Source organism: Trachemys scripta, chromosome 1, assembly GCF_013100865.1.
Source record: "Trachemys scripta elegans isolate TJP31775 chromosome 1, CAS_Tse_1.0, whole genome shotgun sequence".
NCBI lineage: Eukaryota > Metazoa > Chordata > Testudines > Emydidae > Trachemys > Trachemys scripta.
The window spans coordinates 178111447-178130970 of record NC_048298.1 but is presented as its reverse complement, the minus strand read 5'-3'; the positions used below and the strand labels follow the sequence as shown (position 1 = coordinate 178130970).

General features: G+C 41.0%; 1 protein-coding gene across 1 annotated transcript in view; it reads right to left on the bottom strand.

Annotated features, from left to right (window-relative positions):
* Nucleotides 1-14503: 14503 nt before the first annotated feature.
* NCAM2 (neural cell adhesion molecule 2) overlaps nucleotides 14504-19524 on the bottom strand; it is a 526501-nt gene continuing 521480 nt past the window's right edge. The window contains exon 18 of the mRNA XM_034792859.1: nucleotides 14504-18878. Within this exon, the coding sequence (XP_034648750.1) occupies nucleotides 18767-18878 (112 nt within the window). The 3' untranslated portion in view covers nucleotides 14504-18766. The remainder of the gene's footprint in view (nucleotides 18879-19524) is intronic.

Below are 19524 nucleotides of genomic sequence, written 5' to 3'. Positions count from 1 at the left end.
TGTACTCCACTGCCACGAGAGGCACAGGCAGAGTCGAAGGGGGAGCAGCAGCAGTCGACTCACTGCAGTGAAGACACTGTGGTGAGTAGGTCTAAGTACGTCGATTTCAGCTACGTTATTCACGTAGCTGAAGTTGGGTAACTTAAATCGATTCGCCCTCCCCACAGTGTAGACCAGGCCTCAATCTCTCCTGCTGAAGACATTCTAGAGTATAATTAAACAGTTAAATTTAAATAGTCTTTGGAGAGAGGGATGGGAACCTGAGTCTCCCACCTCCTACATGAATGCCCTAAGTACTGGTTATAGAGTCATTCTCTCTGTCCCAAGAAACAAGTCACATATTCTGTCCCCTCATTTTCAGAGGCCCTTCACATTGTTAAACTGGTGGGGTTCCACTGCACAGGGGTAGCAGGATTTGGGTGGGGTTTGTAAGGGATTACCACTGACTGTGCTTTAAGTACAGCTCCACAGAGGTTCAGGACAGGAGATGAGCAGGGTTTAGGATGGTGGATCAGCATGCGGAAGATCTACTGACCATTTCCCTTCATGCCCCTGCATGGTGAAGGCACAGCAGCAAGAGAAGCTGCTAATTCCCCATGTTCTTTGGAAAAATAAAGCTTGGAATTAGATTTGGCCCTGTAAGAGTACGTCTGCACCTCAGCTGGAAGAGTGCCACCCAGCCCGGGCCCACAGATTCATGCTAGGTTTGCTGGTCTCAGCCGCCATCTTTGCCGCAGTGCTAACACTGTTATTTTTAGCAATGTTAACTCAAGTGAAGCTAGCTTGAATTTGTCTACCCAGGCTAGGATGCTCACTGCCAGCTGCAGTGCAGCCACACCCTGAGTGAAGGGAAGCTTTGCTAAAAATAGGATGAAGGTTCCTTTGGAATACATTCAAGCCATTCAGGGCTTTCATTCCAACTCACTCTCAATGGGTCCCACTGTGTCTATTGAATATTTTTGTCAGATATTGGTTTTAATCACCAAGATTATAGCGTGTGATGTCTTAATCACTAGTTTGCTTTAGTTGTATTAGAGACTGTGGCTCCTTAAGTCACTTTATCATGTGAAAAATACTGAAACCCCAGCTGGGACTTCACACGTTGCCATTTCCGTTCCTGCACAACACTGGGATACATATCACAGATGGTCCATCCTTACAATGATTTATTTGTATGTGTATCATCTCAGCTGTTTTGGCAGCACTGGCTGGGATGGGGCGTTTGCCTGGCAAAGACTTTCAAGTGGGTACAATATTCTGATCAAAGGGATGCGACTGTGATGTACACTTCTGGAATATTTTCTAGCAATGGCACATCTGTGTTTATTCATATGCAAGTGTGTATTTTCTATCCTGAGAAGTGGGGAAAATACAACAAATGTCTTATGGTACTGTATCTAACATCAGTGGAGTGATGATGTGTTTCTCTATAATACAGTGGTATCTGATCTTTCTGCATTTTAACATGGACCCTACACGAAGTGCAGGGGAAAGACTGTACAAACACTAATCTAACATCTCTAGATGCAGACTATGTAGACATAACCAGTACTTAAATGATACTTTCATTGTCATTTAAACCAAACCAGAATTAACATATAAAATCCATATATATGGCATATCTTCATTTACAAACTGCAGCATCTATTCAAGAAAATTATTTCCCCCCCCCCCCGCCATTTTGGGAGGTTTCAAAATGAAGGCAACTTCTGTATCAGCACAATAGAATAAAGGTAATCTCAGCTTCCTTGCTACAACTGCTGCATTATTCTACTGCATTATTGTATATCTCCGACTAGCACACACCAAACCCTCTGATGAGGCAGACAATCACTTGCTAACAGCCTCCTAAAATGATGAGAATAAATGATGGCCAACCTGGCTGCAATGGAGATGTTATTGAGAAATTAACTTTATTTGGAATGCGTGTAGGGAATGATTCTTAAAAGGTATTTATACTTGTCAAATGGATGAGGTATTTCTTTTTTTTTTTTTTTTTGAGTTTTTACCTTTTGTGGCTACCAAATGTAGGTAGCTTCCGTTAATAATTGAATGGTTACGGTGTGGCTAATTAATGGGGTGTTATTAAGAGAGTGTTTCTTAAGGAGCTAATTGGGGCCTGAATCTAGACTCATTTACACCGGTGTAAATTAGGAAGTGTAAAACAGGTGTAAAGTCAACATGAGTAGGCAGGAGGCTATGTATGGCCCAGATGAACTCAATGTCTTGGGAAACAGGATCAACTGGCTTCATTTACTAAATAGATTTTGAAAAGAATCACATCAAATGTTCACTCCTTTAAGGGTGTCTGGTAGTAGCTGAATAAAAAGAAAGCTTGCTAAATACCATTTCTCTGCATGGAAAAGGTTTGTTCCAATAAAATAGCAAATTGAAATAAATAACTTAGAGAGCTTCTCAGACAGGCAGTACACAGTAGTTCACTATATTGCAGTCTTAATCTGCATCCCTAAAAATTCCAGCTGAAGAGAACATGAAGTCTGGCAGTTCACCATCAAATACATTTCAGTCATCATGACAAGGAGAGTCTGTCAGAAGTAGAAGCTGCTCAAAAATGCACAAGACAGTCCTAGACAACTTTACTTCATGATAGATTCACTCTATTGTACTGAATGTTGCTATAATCTGCATGCTATTACAGCCAGATTTTTAAAGGAGGCCTATAAAACACACCTTAAAAGCATCATGCATATCTGTTTTTCTGCACAAAACCCTACATTTCAGAAGTCTGCCCTGAAAATGTGGTCCTTTACATTAAGGTATAGTCTATGATTGGTATATGCTAGAAGATAGAGTGCATGGTCTAGTGCAGGGATCGGCAACCTTTGGCACGTGGCCCACCAGGGAAATCCACTAGCGGGCCGGGCCAGTTTGTTTACCCGCAGTGTCCGCAGGTTCGGCCGAACACAGGTCCAACTGACCGTGGTTCACCATTCCAGGCCAATGGGGGCTGCGGGAAGCGGTGGCCAGCACATCCCTCAGCTCGCGTCGCTTCCCACAACCTCCATTGGCCTGGAATGGCAAACTGAAGCCAGTGGGAGCTGCGATTGGCCAAACCTGCAGACACATCAGTTAAACAAACCGGCCCGGTCCACGAGCGGATTTCCCTGATGGGCCGCGTGCCACCAAAGGTTGCTGAGCCCTGGTCCAGTGGTTAGGGCCCCAGCCAAGAACTTAGGAAACATGGGGTTCAATATTCTGCTGCAGACTTCTTGTACAACCTTGGGCAAGTTACTTAGCCTCCCTGTGCTGCAATTAGCATTTGTAAAATGGGGATAATATCACTTCCCTACCTCAGAGGGATGTTGTTGGAATAAATACATTAAAGACTGTGAGGTGCTGAGGTACTACAGTTGATGGAGGCCATAAAAATAACTTAGATACACAGTTAAAGCAGCAATATTTTAGCCTCTCATTTTTAAATCCAATTTTACTGAAGGAAAGCTTGCCTCCTGCAAAAATTTCCAGATACACAAAAATCTTCTCTCTCCAGACTACAAGAATTCTTTGATCATATACAGAGCTGGGAGGGAGAATTTTCTGGACATTCCCCATCCAGGCACCAGGGCAAGTTGTTATCTGGTTGTTGGAGGAAGGAAGAAGAAACCAGAAAGAGGCTTTCCCCTCTATCTACTGTATGCTCTTACTGGCCCTGTAAGAGCCAATCACAACTGCTGTCCCTGCATTCAAAGGACCCTCTGCTTCCACACATGGAACATGATGAAAAATCGCAAAGATTTTTAGTTTAGTGAAGGAGTCATGCTAGAAATATACAAATTGATTAATGGTATGGAGAAGGTAATCCAGGTGCTCCTACTTACTATTTCTCATAAGGGAATAGCCAATGAAAACGAAAGGCAACACATTCAGAAATGATAAAAGGACATTTTTTAAACACAATGAATCATGTGGAACTCATTGAAGGGAAACCACAATTGGATTAGTTATTTACACACAAAATGAGAACATCTACCAACATATTAGATCAGGGGCGGGCAAACGTTTTGGCCTGAGGGACGCATTGGGTTTCATAAATTGTATGGAAGGCCAGTTAGGGGAGGGGGTTGTGGCCCGGCCCCCACCTCCTATGTGACCCCCACGGGACTCCTGCCCCATCCAACCCCCCTGTTCCCTGACTGCCCTCCCGGGACCCCTGCCCCATCCACACACACCCCCGTTCCCTGTCCCCTGACTGCCCCCGGAACCCCTGCCCCTGACTGCCCCCTGCCGCCCCATCCATCCCCCCCCCCCTTCCTGACTGCCCCCCTGGGACCCCTGCCCCCATTCAACCCCCTGTTCCCCCCAACTACTATCCACACACCCGCCCCCAACCACCACCACCCCAAACTCCCCTGCCTCTATCCAATCCCCCCTGCTCCCTGCCCCCTTACTGCGCTACAGCCACACCGCCCAGCTGGAGCCAGCCATGCTGCCGCCACCACACAGCACAGAGCATCGGGTCAGGCCAGGCTTTGCAGCTGCGTTGCCCCAGGAGCTCACAGCCCCGCTGCCCAGAGCATTGCGCCAGTGGAGGAGCGAGCGAGCTGAGGCTGCAGGGGAGGGGGAACAGCAGGGGAGGAGCCGGGCGCTAGCCTCCCGGGCCAGGAGCTCGGAGGCCAAGAAGGACGGTCCCGCGGGCCACATCTGGCCCACGGGATGTAGTTTGCCCACCTCTGTATTAGATAGTTTGAAAAAAAGAATATAAATCCTCATGCTACAGGGCATATAAAGCCTTTATTTGATGAGGGTTAGAAGGAAACTTCCCCTGCCGTCAAGTTAATCCATAATTGTCATTTATAGGGATCCTTACACCTTCCTCTGAAACAACTGGAACTGAGCACTACTGAAGACAAGGCACCTGATTAGATACGGTATGGCCATTACTATATTTCTGACTCCCTATGCTGTAAATTACTGAGCATTTTCAGAGGCTAGTGTTAAAATTAAGTTCCTGGTTCTATAACAGCCTCTGCATCAACTTAAAATGCAACTAACACCAGTTAAAGAGAAACTAAATAAAGAAACCTAAGAGAGATCAGTACTACAACCAACAATAATGCAATATCCCCATTTTGCACCACAAAAACTTCAGCGTTGTTGCATGCATTTCAGTAATGCCTAGCGGCCAGAATCAGAGAGCAGGGCTGTATTGAGCTAGACACTGTATCAACACTATAAGAGGCAGCTGCTGTCCCAAAGAGCTTACCATCAAAATAGGGGAAACAGATGACTGGTAAGAAGGGAAACAGAGACAAAAGAGGTGAAGCAGTGTTGCCAACTCCAACAATTTTATCATGAGTCTTCCGATATATGGTGTTTTTCTTAAAGCCACAGGCTCCTGGAGAGAAACTTTCATGAAAAAAAAAGTTTATTTCTAGCCCTCATGGGGGCAGAGAAAGGCTCAAAAGCCAGAAGGCAAGAACCCCATGATTATTATTTGTAAAATACCATGATTTTAAGCCACTCTCTTGTTTGGGGGGCCTGACTCAGGATTTTTGAATGCATGGGGTGGGCTAGCAATATTGTGAAGTGACTTGTCCAAGGTCACCCCACAGGTCAGTGGCAGTCTCAGGAATAGAAACCAGCTCTCCTGAGTCCCAGTCAAGTGCACCAACAGCTAGACCATACTACCACAGGTCTACCAAATTTTAAACAACCTTCTTTGCACCTGAGAGGAAAAAAATTGTGCTAACTCTATAAAGGAATACAGATCACATTTCACTCACAGTTTTAATACCAGCAATAGTAGGATGAGTCCTGATTAGATGAATCAGTGGTTCAGAGATAATGTTAAATAAAAAGAGGAGACAAAGGGCAGCTTTGCCATTATTAAATGCAATATTTGAGTAGCTTCACCATTCATCAGGGTTGCAGCATGGAAGAGGTGTGTGTAGAGGAATTCCTCCCTCCCCCAAGATGGTTTTTAATAAATCAAACGATAGCTCCCTATATGATCCTGTCAGCACTCAACAAGGAAACCGGGATGAGTAGGACCAGTACTGAGCTGAAAGTCTGCTAGGGAAAACCAGGGAACACTCTTCTCTTTGAGCTGCCCTGCCTCTAATCAAGCAGGAAACAGGGACAGGGTGAGAAATTGCAAACAGGCACGAAAAAAATCAATGGAGAGGTCCCCCAGGAATGTATGAAGTATCCGGAGCAATTTCCTGCAGTAAAGTTTTGCAATAAAAAGTTTGTACCCAATAAGAATTTATCTTGAATCTACACACAATTAATTCAGCAGCATGGTAAGCCAGGGTTTGTTAAAATATCATTCCTTCTATTTCACCCAATTCCACAGCCCCTGGTAATCACAGCAGATTGTTTTACATTATTTTTTGCCTGCTGTTTGCCTCAGCCTCCTCCCTTCCTTTCTTTATTTCCTATTTCAGCCTTCATCCTCACTGCCCCTCTTCCAAACTCCCTTGCCCTTGTATTCATTCATCCCTTCTTGACAACCTCCACCACTTCCACTTCTCCCCAAAATAAATTAACGAACCAAAAAGAAATTAACAGGTTTAGTCCCCAACATAATTATTACCGTTTGCTGTGCTTGCATGGTATGTCCTTTTCTCCATAGCCTTTGTTTGTTTGTTTAATCTTTTCCCATTACAGAATGTTAGGGTCAAACACCATGTCTTTCTATGTGGTAGGAAAGTTCCTAACACAATGGAGCCTCAATGCTGAACAAACCCCGTGGGTGTTAAAGTGCTACACATAATAATAGTTTTGTTCCTCTTTATGTACCTCTAATCATGCTCCATTCACCTTAGGGACAGGAGAGGAAAACCTAGCAGGAGCCGAGAGTACTTACCAGCTGAAAGTCAGGGAGACCCAGCAGGCAGCAACTGTTTACAAAATGGCCCCTTTAGGGCTGCCATTCTTTGGCTCTGCCAAATGTGAACGGCCAGCCCCAGAAACTCCCTGCAGGAAAAGTAGTTCTAATAAGAGTGTAATCCTGCACTAGGGACATCCAGAAGGAATCAGGTAGTTGCCAAGAAAGGTGTTTCTGGGGAAGGAACTGATGCTTCTCAATTGGTGTTTCACTGGGTATTTGTTGTGTCATTTGACAGGTTGCTAGGGCCATAGGTGGGCGGTGTTCTCTGGGGAAAAACATATGTGTTTCTCTGTTCAGCCTGTTGGCTGGTTGTTGTCCTTCATACTAGAGGTGGCAGCATTTCAGGGATGTACTATGTATAGAGAGAATAATCGTGCTGTTCTTGAAGTTAATGGTAAATTTTCAATTTAGGTTAATAGTTCAAGAAAGGTGTTATATAAAAGTCATTATTATTACTAAAAATAGTCTGGTTTGACTTTTCCAAACTTATCAATGGACTCTTATTTACTGTGGCTCCAAAAATCAAGACTGATGGTCAGACCCAGATTCAGGGTATGCTTTTTTCTAGTTAAGAGTCCTCACTTTCAAAGGATACAGCGAGCTAGTTAACTCTTTTGTGATTCTTTATACTGCAGAAATGTTTAGAGGCTCCAGCAGAGATCACTGCCATATTCAGTTAGGTGCTGTACATACATACATATAGTAAAAGACATTCTAAGGCCTCAACCCTGCAAACCCTTATACACGTGCTTAACTTTAATACTGTGAGTAGTCTCTTTAAAATCAATAGAGCCACTCATGGTAGTAAAGTTAAGCATGCAAATAAGTGTTTGCAGGATGAGGGCCAAAGTAGCCATGCCAGACAAAAGGTGTGAGTAAGGAAGCATTACTATCCCCACTTTACAAATGGAGAATTGGGCCATAGAGAGATTAAGGGATTCTGTGACAGCACCAGAACTGGAGCCTGGATTTCCCAAGTCTCAGTCCAGTGTCTTAACCACAGGACCATCCTCCTTTTTTGTTGATTTGATATCCCTCTATTTGCTAGCAAATTAGGAATTAGGACCTGGTTCCCCTTTTAAGTGTACATGATAATATAGCTTTAGCGAGAAAACAAACATAAGGCAAAGTGTTTGAGTGATAAACTTCACCGAACAAGTCTTCATAGCATTGTGTGGTCTTGTATTGGTGAATGCCAAGGACATAACCTTAAAATGGTGGTGGTGAAAAGATAATCTTCATCTCAGTCACAGAAAGCTGGAATAAAGATATTTTCAAGAAGCAGTTCAACTCTTTTACTTGAGTTCTAACAATATATACACTTCTCAGCTGAAAACAAATCTTCTCCCTGGCTGTCTTTCAATCCCATCAAAGCTTTGATGGTTATTTTTAGCATCCCGTCTCTTCTTTTTATAATAATAAATGGAGCTATACCTATCTCATAGAACTAGAAGGAACCCTGAAAGATCATTGAATCCAGCCCCCTGCCTTCACTAGCAGGACCAATTACTGATTTTGTCCCATATCCCTAAGTGGCCCCCTCAAGGATTGATCTCACAACCCTGGGTTTAGCAGGCTAATTCTCAAACCACTGAGCTATCCCTCCCCTCACTAAGCAATAATAGGCAATATTAACATCAAATTAAAAGTGGTTCATATTTCACTTCTAGTACCTCCCTTTCATTTTGATTCTGCAGATTTAGGATGAGATTTTCAAAGGCAACCACATGAGTTAGGAGTACAACTCTCATTGAAACTCAATCGGGCTTGTGTTCCTAAGTCACATTTTTGAAACCCTTAGCCCCAATCCTTCAGTGAAGGTTACTAGCATGGACAGTGCCTTGGCACTCCATATGGTGCAGGTGTCTGCAGAAGCAGATTGTGTGTCAGGATCAAGGCCTTAAACTGTTTCAGCAAATACAAGTGTGGTCATTTAACACTGCCAAGTTATCCACTAACAGAAATTAAATTAACTAGGGAGTTTTACACTCTCTCTCTCTCTCTCTCTCTCATAAGATGATGTTGTGATCAACAGCATAAGAAAATATTTCTCACCCTACACTTGGGAGTCAAGATAACTGTCTACACTTTCAGCACATTATAACCTGTCTACCGCACATGCCCTTTTAAAAATATAGGCAGTACAAAATACTGCAGCCAGACATGTCATGCATACCAAGAAATCCAAGCACACTATGCCAGTCTCCCAATTAACACAGACTTCCCATTAGGGAATGAATTGATTACAAAATTTTGCTGAAGCCATAAAGAGCTGTGCATAGTAAAGCTCCATCATCTATCAGAGGTTTACTTCTGGCCTACTTATCACAACATATTTTGCAATTCATTGCAAGTGGCCTTTTAATTAAACTTGCTCTATCTCATGTGCAAGAAGCCTTTTCAGACCAGACAAGCTTTTACTTTCTTTTTAAAAGAAGCTGTAGGTCTTGAGTCCGTTTACAAGAGTTTTTTTCAATGGTAGTCATGTTTATTTCTTTTATTGCATTGGAAAGTGTCCTAGCAGTACATAATATTGTCCTTCTGTAAAGTGCTGTATGATAACTTGGTCTTATACAATGTGAGTGAGTGCTTTCCTTCCAGAGGTGAACGAGGATGTTCAGACACAAGACTTGTTTGTTACTGAGCTAGCCCATTGAACACCTCAAAGAAATTCCCTATTTGGTCTGAGATTATTAAGAAATAAAGTATCCCTCAACAGAACAACTGACTTCTGGTAGATTCATTAAAGGAACATTGTCAGGTCCTGTCTGGTCCAAATTTTCATCACGTCAAAACAAATTTTACAACGCTAAGATTCTACCCTATTCTACTCGCTGCAGCTTCTTTTGCTGCCTTATCACATAACTAACTTCTGCCACATGTGGTTCATTCTGTCTCTTCAGCAGAATTAGTGCTATGATGATGTTTTTTTAATTCCAGTAAAAGACTCTTTTTTGTTTAACAAAAGATTATTCTCCTACAATGAATGAAATCCAAAGACTGCAGTACTGTGCTAGAGCACAGTTCAGGAAAGCATCTTTAACAAGCTGAGCACTTAGATGCGTGTATAACTCTAAGCGTCTGCTTCAATGAGACTCTGGGTATGTCTGCCCTTACAGTGTAGTGGAAAGGCTCAGTGAAAGGCTTCCCTTCAGTGTGAAAGACGTAACCTTCAATGGGTCTTAAGCACATGCTTACAGTTACACATGTGTTTAAGTGCTGTCCTGAACAGGGATGGACTTACACATGTACATATGTGTCTTCCTGTGCCAGGAGGACCCAATTCCATGTCATTCCAAAGATGAAACTGACCAGTCTCTAAATACAAAAAAATTATATTTTATTGTGCTTGCAAGTTTTATTAGAGTGTCATTAGTAACACTGTTGAGGAAATTGTTCTTGTCAGAATATCTGAGTGTTCTCCTAAGTAGCACTCAGTCATTCATGAAAGAAGCCATCCATTCTCCTCTACCCCCACCTTTTTAACATGTGTAAAAGGTTTGAGAGCCACAAAAGCAAGAAATATGAAAGCAGAACTGAAAAGCTAAAGTTGGTTATACAGCCATACAGTAGCAATAGAATATTAATAATAGAAAGCGATTTTATGTTTTCTTTTTGGCTACAGGGGAGGGGAAGGCTTGTCTTGTGGTTAAGGCACTACACTGACTTAGATGTAGGATATTTGGGTTCAATTTCTGGCTGGGTTACAAACGTCCTCTATTACTTTGTCACATCATATAATTTCTCTGTTCCCAGATCAGGGGTAATTAAGCAATGTTTTAAACACTTTTTTTTTTAAGTTAGGCACCTGCTTATATGCTGTTGACTCTGGGCCTCAGTTTTCTCATGTGTGCAATGCAGATAATAATACTTTCCCCTTTGTCTGTCTTGTCTATTTGGGCCCTGTTCCTGCAAACACAGAGATGCTTAGCTTTGCATATGTTGATGGTCTCATTGATTTATTAAGTCAGCACATGCTTAAGTGTTTGCACGATCAGAGCCTGGCTGGGGGGGGGGGGGGGGATAAAGCTGTACTGCTGCCTGAGTCCATGGCTCTTCCCAAGTATGACCTCCAACTACTGCGGATATGGTCACTCATGGTGGGGTAGCAGCAATGCTTAGGATCCAATGGTGCTTAGGATGCTGACGTTTAGGTGCCAATAGGCCAAAAAGCAGCCACTTATGGGATCACAGGCACCAGGGGTTAGGCAGCAGCTTAGCGGCAGGTTCGAAAATGCCTGTGATGTCTAACTGGTAGACTTCGGCACCTATCTGCCTCTTTAGGTGCCTAAGTACTTTTAAAAATCTGTCCCTATGCTCTTTGGGACAGGGCTATTTCTTATCATGTGCCTAGAACACAAAGGGGCCCCATTCTTGATGTTACTGTAATAATACTAATCAATGTTATATTTGAGATAAAGGAGTATCATACACCTAAGTTTACTTGAGCATTTCTCAGCACCATATGAAGGCACCATAACAAGGAGGAATAAATCATGTATCTGATTTTTTGGCAATAGCACACAATTTTGTTTCATTTCAAAAATGCTGTAACACTTTAAAATGTTCTGAAAAGGTGAATGCCCTTGAATTAATCCTGCCTACAGAATCAGCCCCTTGCTAGCAGATAGATACTTAGCAAAAAAGTAAATGTAAAATGCAACACTTCATGAAAGTAAAAGTATCTTTACTATTAATATACAAATGGTGAAGAGTGACAAATAATTGATATACTTTAAGCCATACTTTCTATGTCTTTCATAAATACAAAACTTCAGCATTTGCATTATTATTATTATTATTATTATTATTTTTACAGTTTAGATATATATACAGCATTTCAGAGGGACATAAGATTTTGAAACAATAAACAAACTAGCCCCAGTGGTAGCTAACGCATCAATATATAATTCAGGTGGTATATACCATAAATGGGCTGTTGACAACGTGTGGAATAACAAAAACAATATATGGTATCCCTTAGCTTATACTGTACACAGCATACAAAATACATACCAAGTGCTCATTGTAGCAGGAAAGCTTTTTTTTTTACGTCTTGTCTAAATAATGTACATATTTGTAACGAGAACTCTATACCATTAGCAATAACATTTCCTGAAGGAGTAAACTGTTTTGCTTTATTTTTTATACTGACTTATATACATTCTGAGGGGTTATTCTCCCCCATTCTCACCCATAGTTTTCTTTATTTTTTAAATGTAGCCTAATTACATGGCAGAATTATAGTGTCTATCTAGGCTAATGTTCTCCCTTTGGTAGCTTTCACAGTTCAAAACTCCCCTGATCTGGGCTAACCTCTTCAGAGGCCTCTTCTGGTTTAGCAGGTCAGTTTCTCTGCCACCACCCTATCTAGCTGCAACCTCTCATCTTAACAGCTGCTCCCTCTTCTAGATTGCTCAATCTTTTACACCCGTTGTCTCTTTTTCTGGCTTTCCTTATTTTTGTCAGCTTTCTTGCACTGCATCAGGTCATCCTGCCATGTCTCCAATCTGAACTGTGATTTAAAATCTGCCAATACAAATTTGGCAGACCATATTGATTTCATTATCCTGGGCTAGAAAAGGCCAATCTAAGTTTGAAAGTCAAACAACATTGGGCTCACAATGTCTTTTAAGAGGAAAAATACATTGGTAAAGTATGATCTTTAAAAGGCCTGATCCAAAGCCCATTGCAGTAAGTGGAAAGACTCCAGTTTGTATCAAACCCAAATCAAATCTTGTATCAATTGTTCATTTACATGTACGGTGGAAATTCTGCAAATCCTTTAAAACTTGGTGATTTTCCAAAATCAATCAATTTGATTAGTTGCTTCCTTAAAATTATATTATTATCTGAAAAATGTTGCAGTGAAGTGTGAAGGGACTTTTTTTTTCTTTATAGGGCTGTTAAAAACCAAAACCAAAACAGAAATATTGACTTAACCATGGTAGTTTTCCACCTAGCACTGCTGCTGTCTGCAGCAAACCAAATTGAGTTTAACCCCCCCTCTCCCCCACAGAATAAAATCTTTTACCTTTATTCAAAGGTCAGGTAATCACCATTTGTTACTTAGAGGGAAACATTTCTTCATCTCCTTACTAACTTTGAAAACATGCTAAGGTATGGGATAAAATTGCGATGCAATTTTGAGATCAGTACTAAACCCTAATAAGGAAAATATCCCCTATGAAGAGAGCCAGTATAAAGCTGATATACCACAAATCCCATGTGTGTCCTAATGGTATTTCTACACTGTAATCAGATACCTGTGGCTGGCCTGTGCCAACTGACTCTGTCTCACAGGGCTCAGGCTAAGGAGCTTGCAATATAGACATTCAGGCCTGAGCTGCAGCCCGAGTTCTGGGACTCTCCCCTTTCTCAGGGTCCTAGTGTCTGGCCTCCAGCTCAAGCCCGAACAAGAGAAGACTGAGAGGGGACATGATAACAGTTTTCAAGAACATAAAAGGTGGTTACAAGGAGGAGGGAGAAAAATTGTTCTCCTTAACATCTGACAAGGACAAGAAGCAATGGGCTTAAATTAAAGCACGGGAGGTTTAGGTTGGACATTAGGAAAAACTTTCTCTCAGGATGGTTAAGCACTAGAATAAACTGCCCAGTGAGGTTGTGGAATCTCATTAGAGATTTTTAAAAGCAGGTTAGACAAACATCTGCCAGGGTTGGTCTAGATAATACTTAGTCCTGCCATGAGTCAGGGGACTGGACTAGATGACCTCTCAAGGTCCCTTCCAGTCCTATGATTCTATGATCTACACTGCCATTAAACAGTCCCTTACCCCAAGTCCTGCAAGCCTGAGTCAGCTGGCATAGGCCAGCCACGGGGGTTATTAATTGCAGTATAGACATACCCTCACTTCTGATTCTCCAAGGTGATTAAAGTGGGAAGATCCTTGAACACACGTGGAACCCATTGAAGTCAATAGATAAAATCCTGACCCCCACTGAAGTCAATTGGATTTTTATCATTAACTTCAATAAAGCCACAATTTCACTCAATGGGTTTCTACACAGGGATTCCCCTCCACATCCCTCCAGGTCAACTTGCAATATTTGGGTCTGTGGGCATATATAGTACATAGGCCTCATGGTGGTTTTCTACACAGGAGTGAATTTCACCCAATACCTGTAGCAAATACTCTAAATAAATAAGTTAGTTCCAGGGACAGCTAGACCAGAGACAGTGAAGCCATGAATATTTCTGCAGGTAACATTCACAAAGGTTTTACTCAAAGTAAAATGGTGGGAAGAGATTCCAGGGTTCCTTTCAGATCTGAAAGTGGTTGTGAACATTTTAGAGGGAATGGAGGACTAATAACAGCGTGGAGGATCCCTAGATGAATCTAAAAAAAAAGCGGGTCCAAGTACCCCCACGCAAGGCAATGCCTTTCCCTACCTAAATCCTGAACATACCATTCTCTACCTACAGCAAAAGCATTTAACAATGGCTCCCGGAAATTGGAACAAAAGTGCTACCTCTCCAAATCTTTTACAGGTTTGGGATTTTAAATATTAAAGTGAATTCAAAAATATGATTGCCAGCTTAACTTAGATATATTTTACATTTCTGAGGAGGAAATGATGTAAAGATTTCACATCTTCTAAACAGGATTAGTAGGTAAATTATTGAAGAAGTTTTTTTTTTTTTTTTTAATAAAGCAGAGTGGCATGCTATTCAAAGGCACAAATACATCTTGATTATCTGCTCTAAGAAACGGAAAAAATAACATGATTGTAATACTACAGTTCAATGATTGGCACTTAAATGAATAAGGACTCAATCGATTTCATTACCATCATGAAAAGAAAGCCACTTTTCAGATAAACATCAGTTCAAAGATTGAAGATGTCAAGTGGAATTTACTATGCTATGAACTGTTGTCAAAACAGCCTGTCTACATGACTGTCACTGTGTGCTAAAGTTCTACATATCTATGAAGAAGATAAAAACTAGGCCCTGATCCCACAAACTGTTCCAAGCAAGTAGAACCTTCTCCTATGCACATCCCCACTGAAGTCAATGAGGTGCTGCATGGGTGGAGGCTCTGAGCCCACCCTGCAAAATAGCTTGCAAGGTTAGGGCCTAAATAAATTAAGCTTTGTCACATCAGGCATTAGCATCAACAGAATAGTAAATAATTCTGGGGGCCCCACGAAAAACAATAAATCACTGGGGGAATGGGGGAAGGGACAACAAAAATACTCTCCATAATATATTTTTAGAATAAATTGCAAAAATTTAATTGCAAATAATTTTTAAAAAAAAATATTGTGTTAAATCAAAATGAATCTCCTACTTAAAAAAAAAAATCTAAGCAGTTTTAACTCTTTTTCTCTTTTTCTGTTGTTGAATAGAGATTGTCTTTGCCATGTTTCATGTAACCTGCCAAGAACTGTCAAAAATTAAATGACTTCTTGGCCTCCTTCCCCAATCTAAAGCAGTGTAACGATTCAGGTTACTTTTACCAATAGTTATATTCAGTCAACTCTTCTGACATTTCATACTAACACTTAAAATTACTTTCAGACAGTAAAAGTGACATTTATACAGATATGTTTTCAGTCTATAATAAGAAAGAAAATCAAAGAAAGGCTGTTATTCCAGTTCTACACATATCTTACAATTTAAACTACAAGCTGTCCCTCATTTGGAAACATTAGTAAAGAGATATTTCAGCTCATTCTTTCATAATGTAAAAAAAACAGTTATAATTTTGCATTTCTCCTGCATAGCATCAGTGACAAGAGCAAGAGAAAACCTATTAATCTTCAAATCAAAGAGTACACTTGGAATAGTCCATCACTAATTTAGCTCCATCTGATTCTCAGACCATCACACAGCACCCCGGGCAAGAGAAATAACTTCAGGAAAAATAAATACTTCTCGGAATACCAGTTGTGTAATGTAGTGTACTCAGACATGCTTTTGCTCCCATTAATATATTGAATAACAAAAAATATATTTGTAGGGTTTTTTTTTTTTTTTTTACTTTTAAAGAGTTGTACAATCATAGTAATAATAAACATGCTGTATAGGCCTTTTAGATTTTCAAATCCCTTTGCACTTATTTTTCCCCCCTTACTTCTCTCCCCCCAATTTAGATCCATATCCAAGCAAAATTTGTCTCCACAGATGAAGGACCAAGGAAATGTCTGGGGCTTCACAGCCACAGAAGCCACTTACAAGATTCAGGGGGAAATAACCCCTTGGCATGCAACTATAGTCTGGCCTGGATTCTGCCACCCTTGCTTACAGTGCAAAGGTACCTTATTGTGTGAATCATCCCATTGGTTTCACACTGGATTATTTGCATAGTGAGGTTTTACTTAGCATGAGTAAGAGTGACGAGATCTGGCACTCTAATGGTAGAAGCATGAAGGGAATGGAGTTCCCTACTTCCTCGATGAGCTTGGAGAAACTACTGTTGGGGAAGGTGACAGTAGAGAAGGTGGAATACACAGATGATGTCCCACCAAGAGGATTAACTAACTATTTTCCTCCCTGCCCCAGCCCTCAATGCTTGAGCCCCACCAGCCTATTCTCCTACAATTGCTCGAACCTTGTGTTTCCCCTCCCTTTACCTCAAGCTATCTGAACGGTCCAGGACACTGCTTGGTTACACACTCACACAAAAAAGGGCTTCAGTTGAAAAGAACTCTGGCTCTGAGCATTTTTGCCAGTGGGAGAAGTATGTATTCTGTATGGGGAGTGGCTCTGTCAGTTACAGACTAGGGGCCAGTCCCATTCACTTTACAGCATTCTCAGTGACTACTCAGTTCCAGAAAGAAACGAAGGAGAAAATTAGCAGGCTGATTGTGCTGCTACCTGCTCAGTGTATGGGAGCAACAAGGCAGACTTCTGAGGAGCCAACTCTTCAGCTTACCTTGACCCAGAGGCATTGGCTGAACATTATAAGTGACAGACTTGCAGCAGAATCATAGATCATCTTTCACAGCCTCCATATTCCAGTGCTACCTCCACTACCCCATTCTTGTCTCATGATTCTGTTTTAACCTATTTCCCGGACCATATCAACCATCTGCCCTGACATCTTGACTCATTGTGCATTCTTCCCTAAGTGATGGCCAAGAAGGATTTTAAAGAAAAAACATTTCAAAATTGTTGGGTTCTTCTTGACTAATGTGTCAATTTTAGAAGCAACCCAAGAAAAGGAAGCCAGGGGCCATGAATTTCAACACATCTGCAGCAGGAGCTCCACTAAACACATTAGTGATTAGACCAGTAGGGAGGCTAAATAATCATTCTCCCAACTTACAGGTAATTTCCCACATTTTTTTTTATCCAAGTTAACCACAAAGTCATCTGCCTGGCCATGACAACCCCATATCAATTAAAAGTTGCATACGATGACTATGAACCAAATTTAGATGTGGGTGTCACTCCATTGAGTAGAGTTAAACCTTCATATAACAGGTCTGCATTCAGATATGGAGCAGTTCTACCATGGGATGATCCACAACTTGCCCCTGAAGATTAGATATTTTAGTTAGTGGTTATTTGCTATGTCTGCCTTTTCCAAAGTCAGGGCTTGATTATTATAGAAGATGATGGATACTGAGGGCTGGACTGGGCACAAAATGTTATTCCTCCAATTAGTAATAATGTAAAATCAATTGTCAATAGAGGACAATTAATTTTTCACCAAAGGAAGTAGATTATTTGATCATAATAGTTTATAGCTATCACACTCAGCATAAGTAAAAGTGATTGTCTTGGAGACTATGCAGCTTAAAATATTTAGACTATTGGATACTGCAAATTTAATAAATTGATAATGTTCTTAACCATTTAGTCAAAGTTCTTCTCTTCCTCCTTTCTTGATATGTTTTTTTTTTTTATAATACAAAGGATATGCAATTATTATTTCTATGCTACAAAACAAGTGCTGTGTTAAGGACAACTGTTTAACAACATGCCTACTGGGTTGGGGTGAACAACTCCTTTGTTATACTGAAATGCAACACTTTATTCCTTGACTAGGTGGTTAAAACTAAGAAGGAATGATATATATCTATAAGTACATGGAGGCAACTAATTTGAGCTCATGTTTATTTTAAGATTTCACTTGAAGCCAAAAGCTATTATCATAAATCAGTTTTCTTTTCACACAAAAAAACATGTTTCCACATTTTAGTTCACACACGATCTCCCAAACATTAACACAGAATATTTGAAAATCTAGTTGCCTTTCAAAGTCAAACACTCATATAGTTCAGACGAGACCATTTTTTTTTCTGCAAAATATTCAACCATTTTTGTTTTAAATCTGTACATCATGTTTATTAACCTTGTACTATATTTTAAAACCAATGTGCAGGTCTTTCACCATCTAATAGTCAGTCTTTCTATTTTCTGTCAAATGGCAAAACACAGCCGCGGTGGCTATTCAACCTTTGCCAGCCCTCTGTCTCAAGTTTCATACTGAGATTGATTTTTTTCCCCCTTCTTCTTTTAAAGGCCACCTAAATCTTTTGCTCTATTACCAATGGAAACAAATACAGGAGTATATGGCACTTTCTTTCATGTGTTTAGCTTGCATTGTAGGATGTGGAGCTATTTGTTGTATTGTCTGTGGCTGGGGGTAGCTTGGTAAAAGTGGTTTTATAAATAGATCACCTTTGTAATATAATAAATTACAGTACTTTTTCTGCAGATTCAAATTGATACCAAGGGACTGTGGTCAGCCAGGACTACATACTAAAACATTAACAAAACAAAATAGAGAGGTACTGTAGACAGAAGTTGTTTGATCATATGTACACGTGTACTAACTATTCCAAGCTTAAATTGCCCAAGAAATTAAGGTCAGCTGTAGAGTTTTGGTCACGGGGTTACTCCAATCCAAATACTTTTTTTGGACAGCTGTAGTCATCATTTTATGCTTTGCTATCATCTTCTTTTGACTGGATGATATCATTAGAAACTTTGATTTCTATAGTTTCTGGATTTAAAGCTTCTTTTCCATTTTCTTCTTTTAGTGGCAGTTTCCTGTGAGAAATGAGAAAAAGCTATGATTCACTTAAAATAATGAACCAAACTGTTTTTTTAAAGAACAGTTATTTCTGTTATATGTATAGTTATATACATATAAAGAACTATATTATAAGCACCAAACTGTTTTTTAAAGAAAATGTAAGTGCAGTATCCATTCATATAAAGCCTCTAAGGGCTAAAATTGTGGAGTCTGCTCCCTGCATCACACTGCAATGCAGGTAGCTAGTGCATGTTGGCACAGGCACCTACTTTACAATGTGCTGGGAGGGTGCTCACCCCCAGCTCTACCCCAGACCCCGCCCCCGCTCCACCCCCTCCACCACTCCTCTTCCCACCCCGTCCCGCCCCCGCCCCACCTCTTCCACCATCATTCCGCTTTCTCCCCTGAGCGCATTGCGTCCTCACTCCTCTCCCTCCCCCCCCCCAGAGCCTCTTGCATGCTGCAAAACAGCTGATTGTGGCAGGGAGGGAGGAGGAGGCACTGATCGGCAGGGCTCGCTGGCAGGCAGGAGGCACTGGGGGGAGGGTTCTGATAGGGGGGCTGCCGGTGGTTGCAAGCATATTGGTTGCAAATCATGGTTCTGTTTTGAAGAATATTTTTAAATGGAGAACATGAGACATCTGATTGTATTCAAGAAAA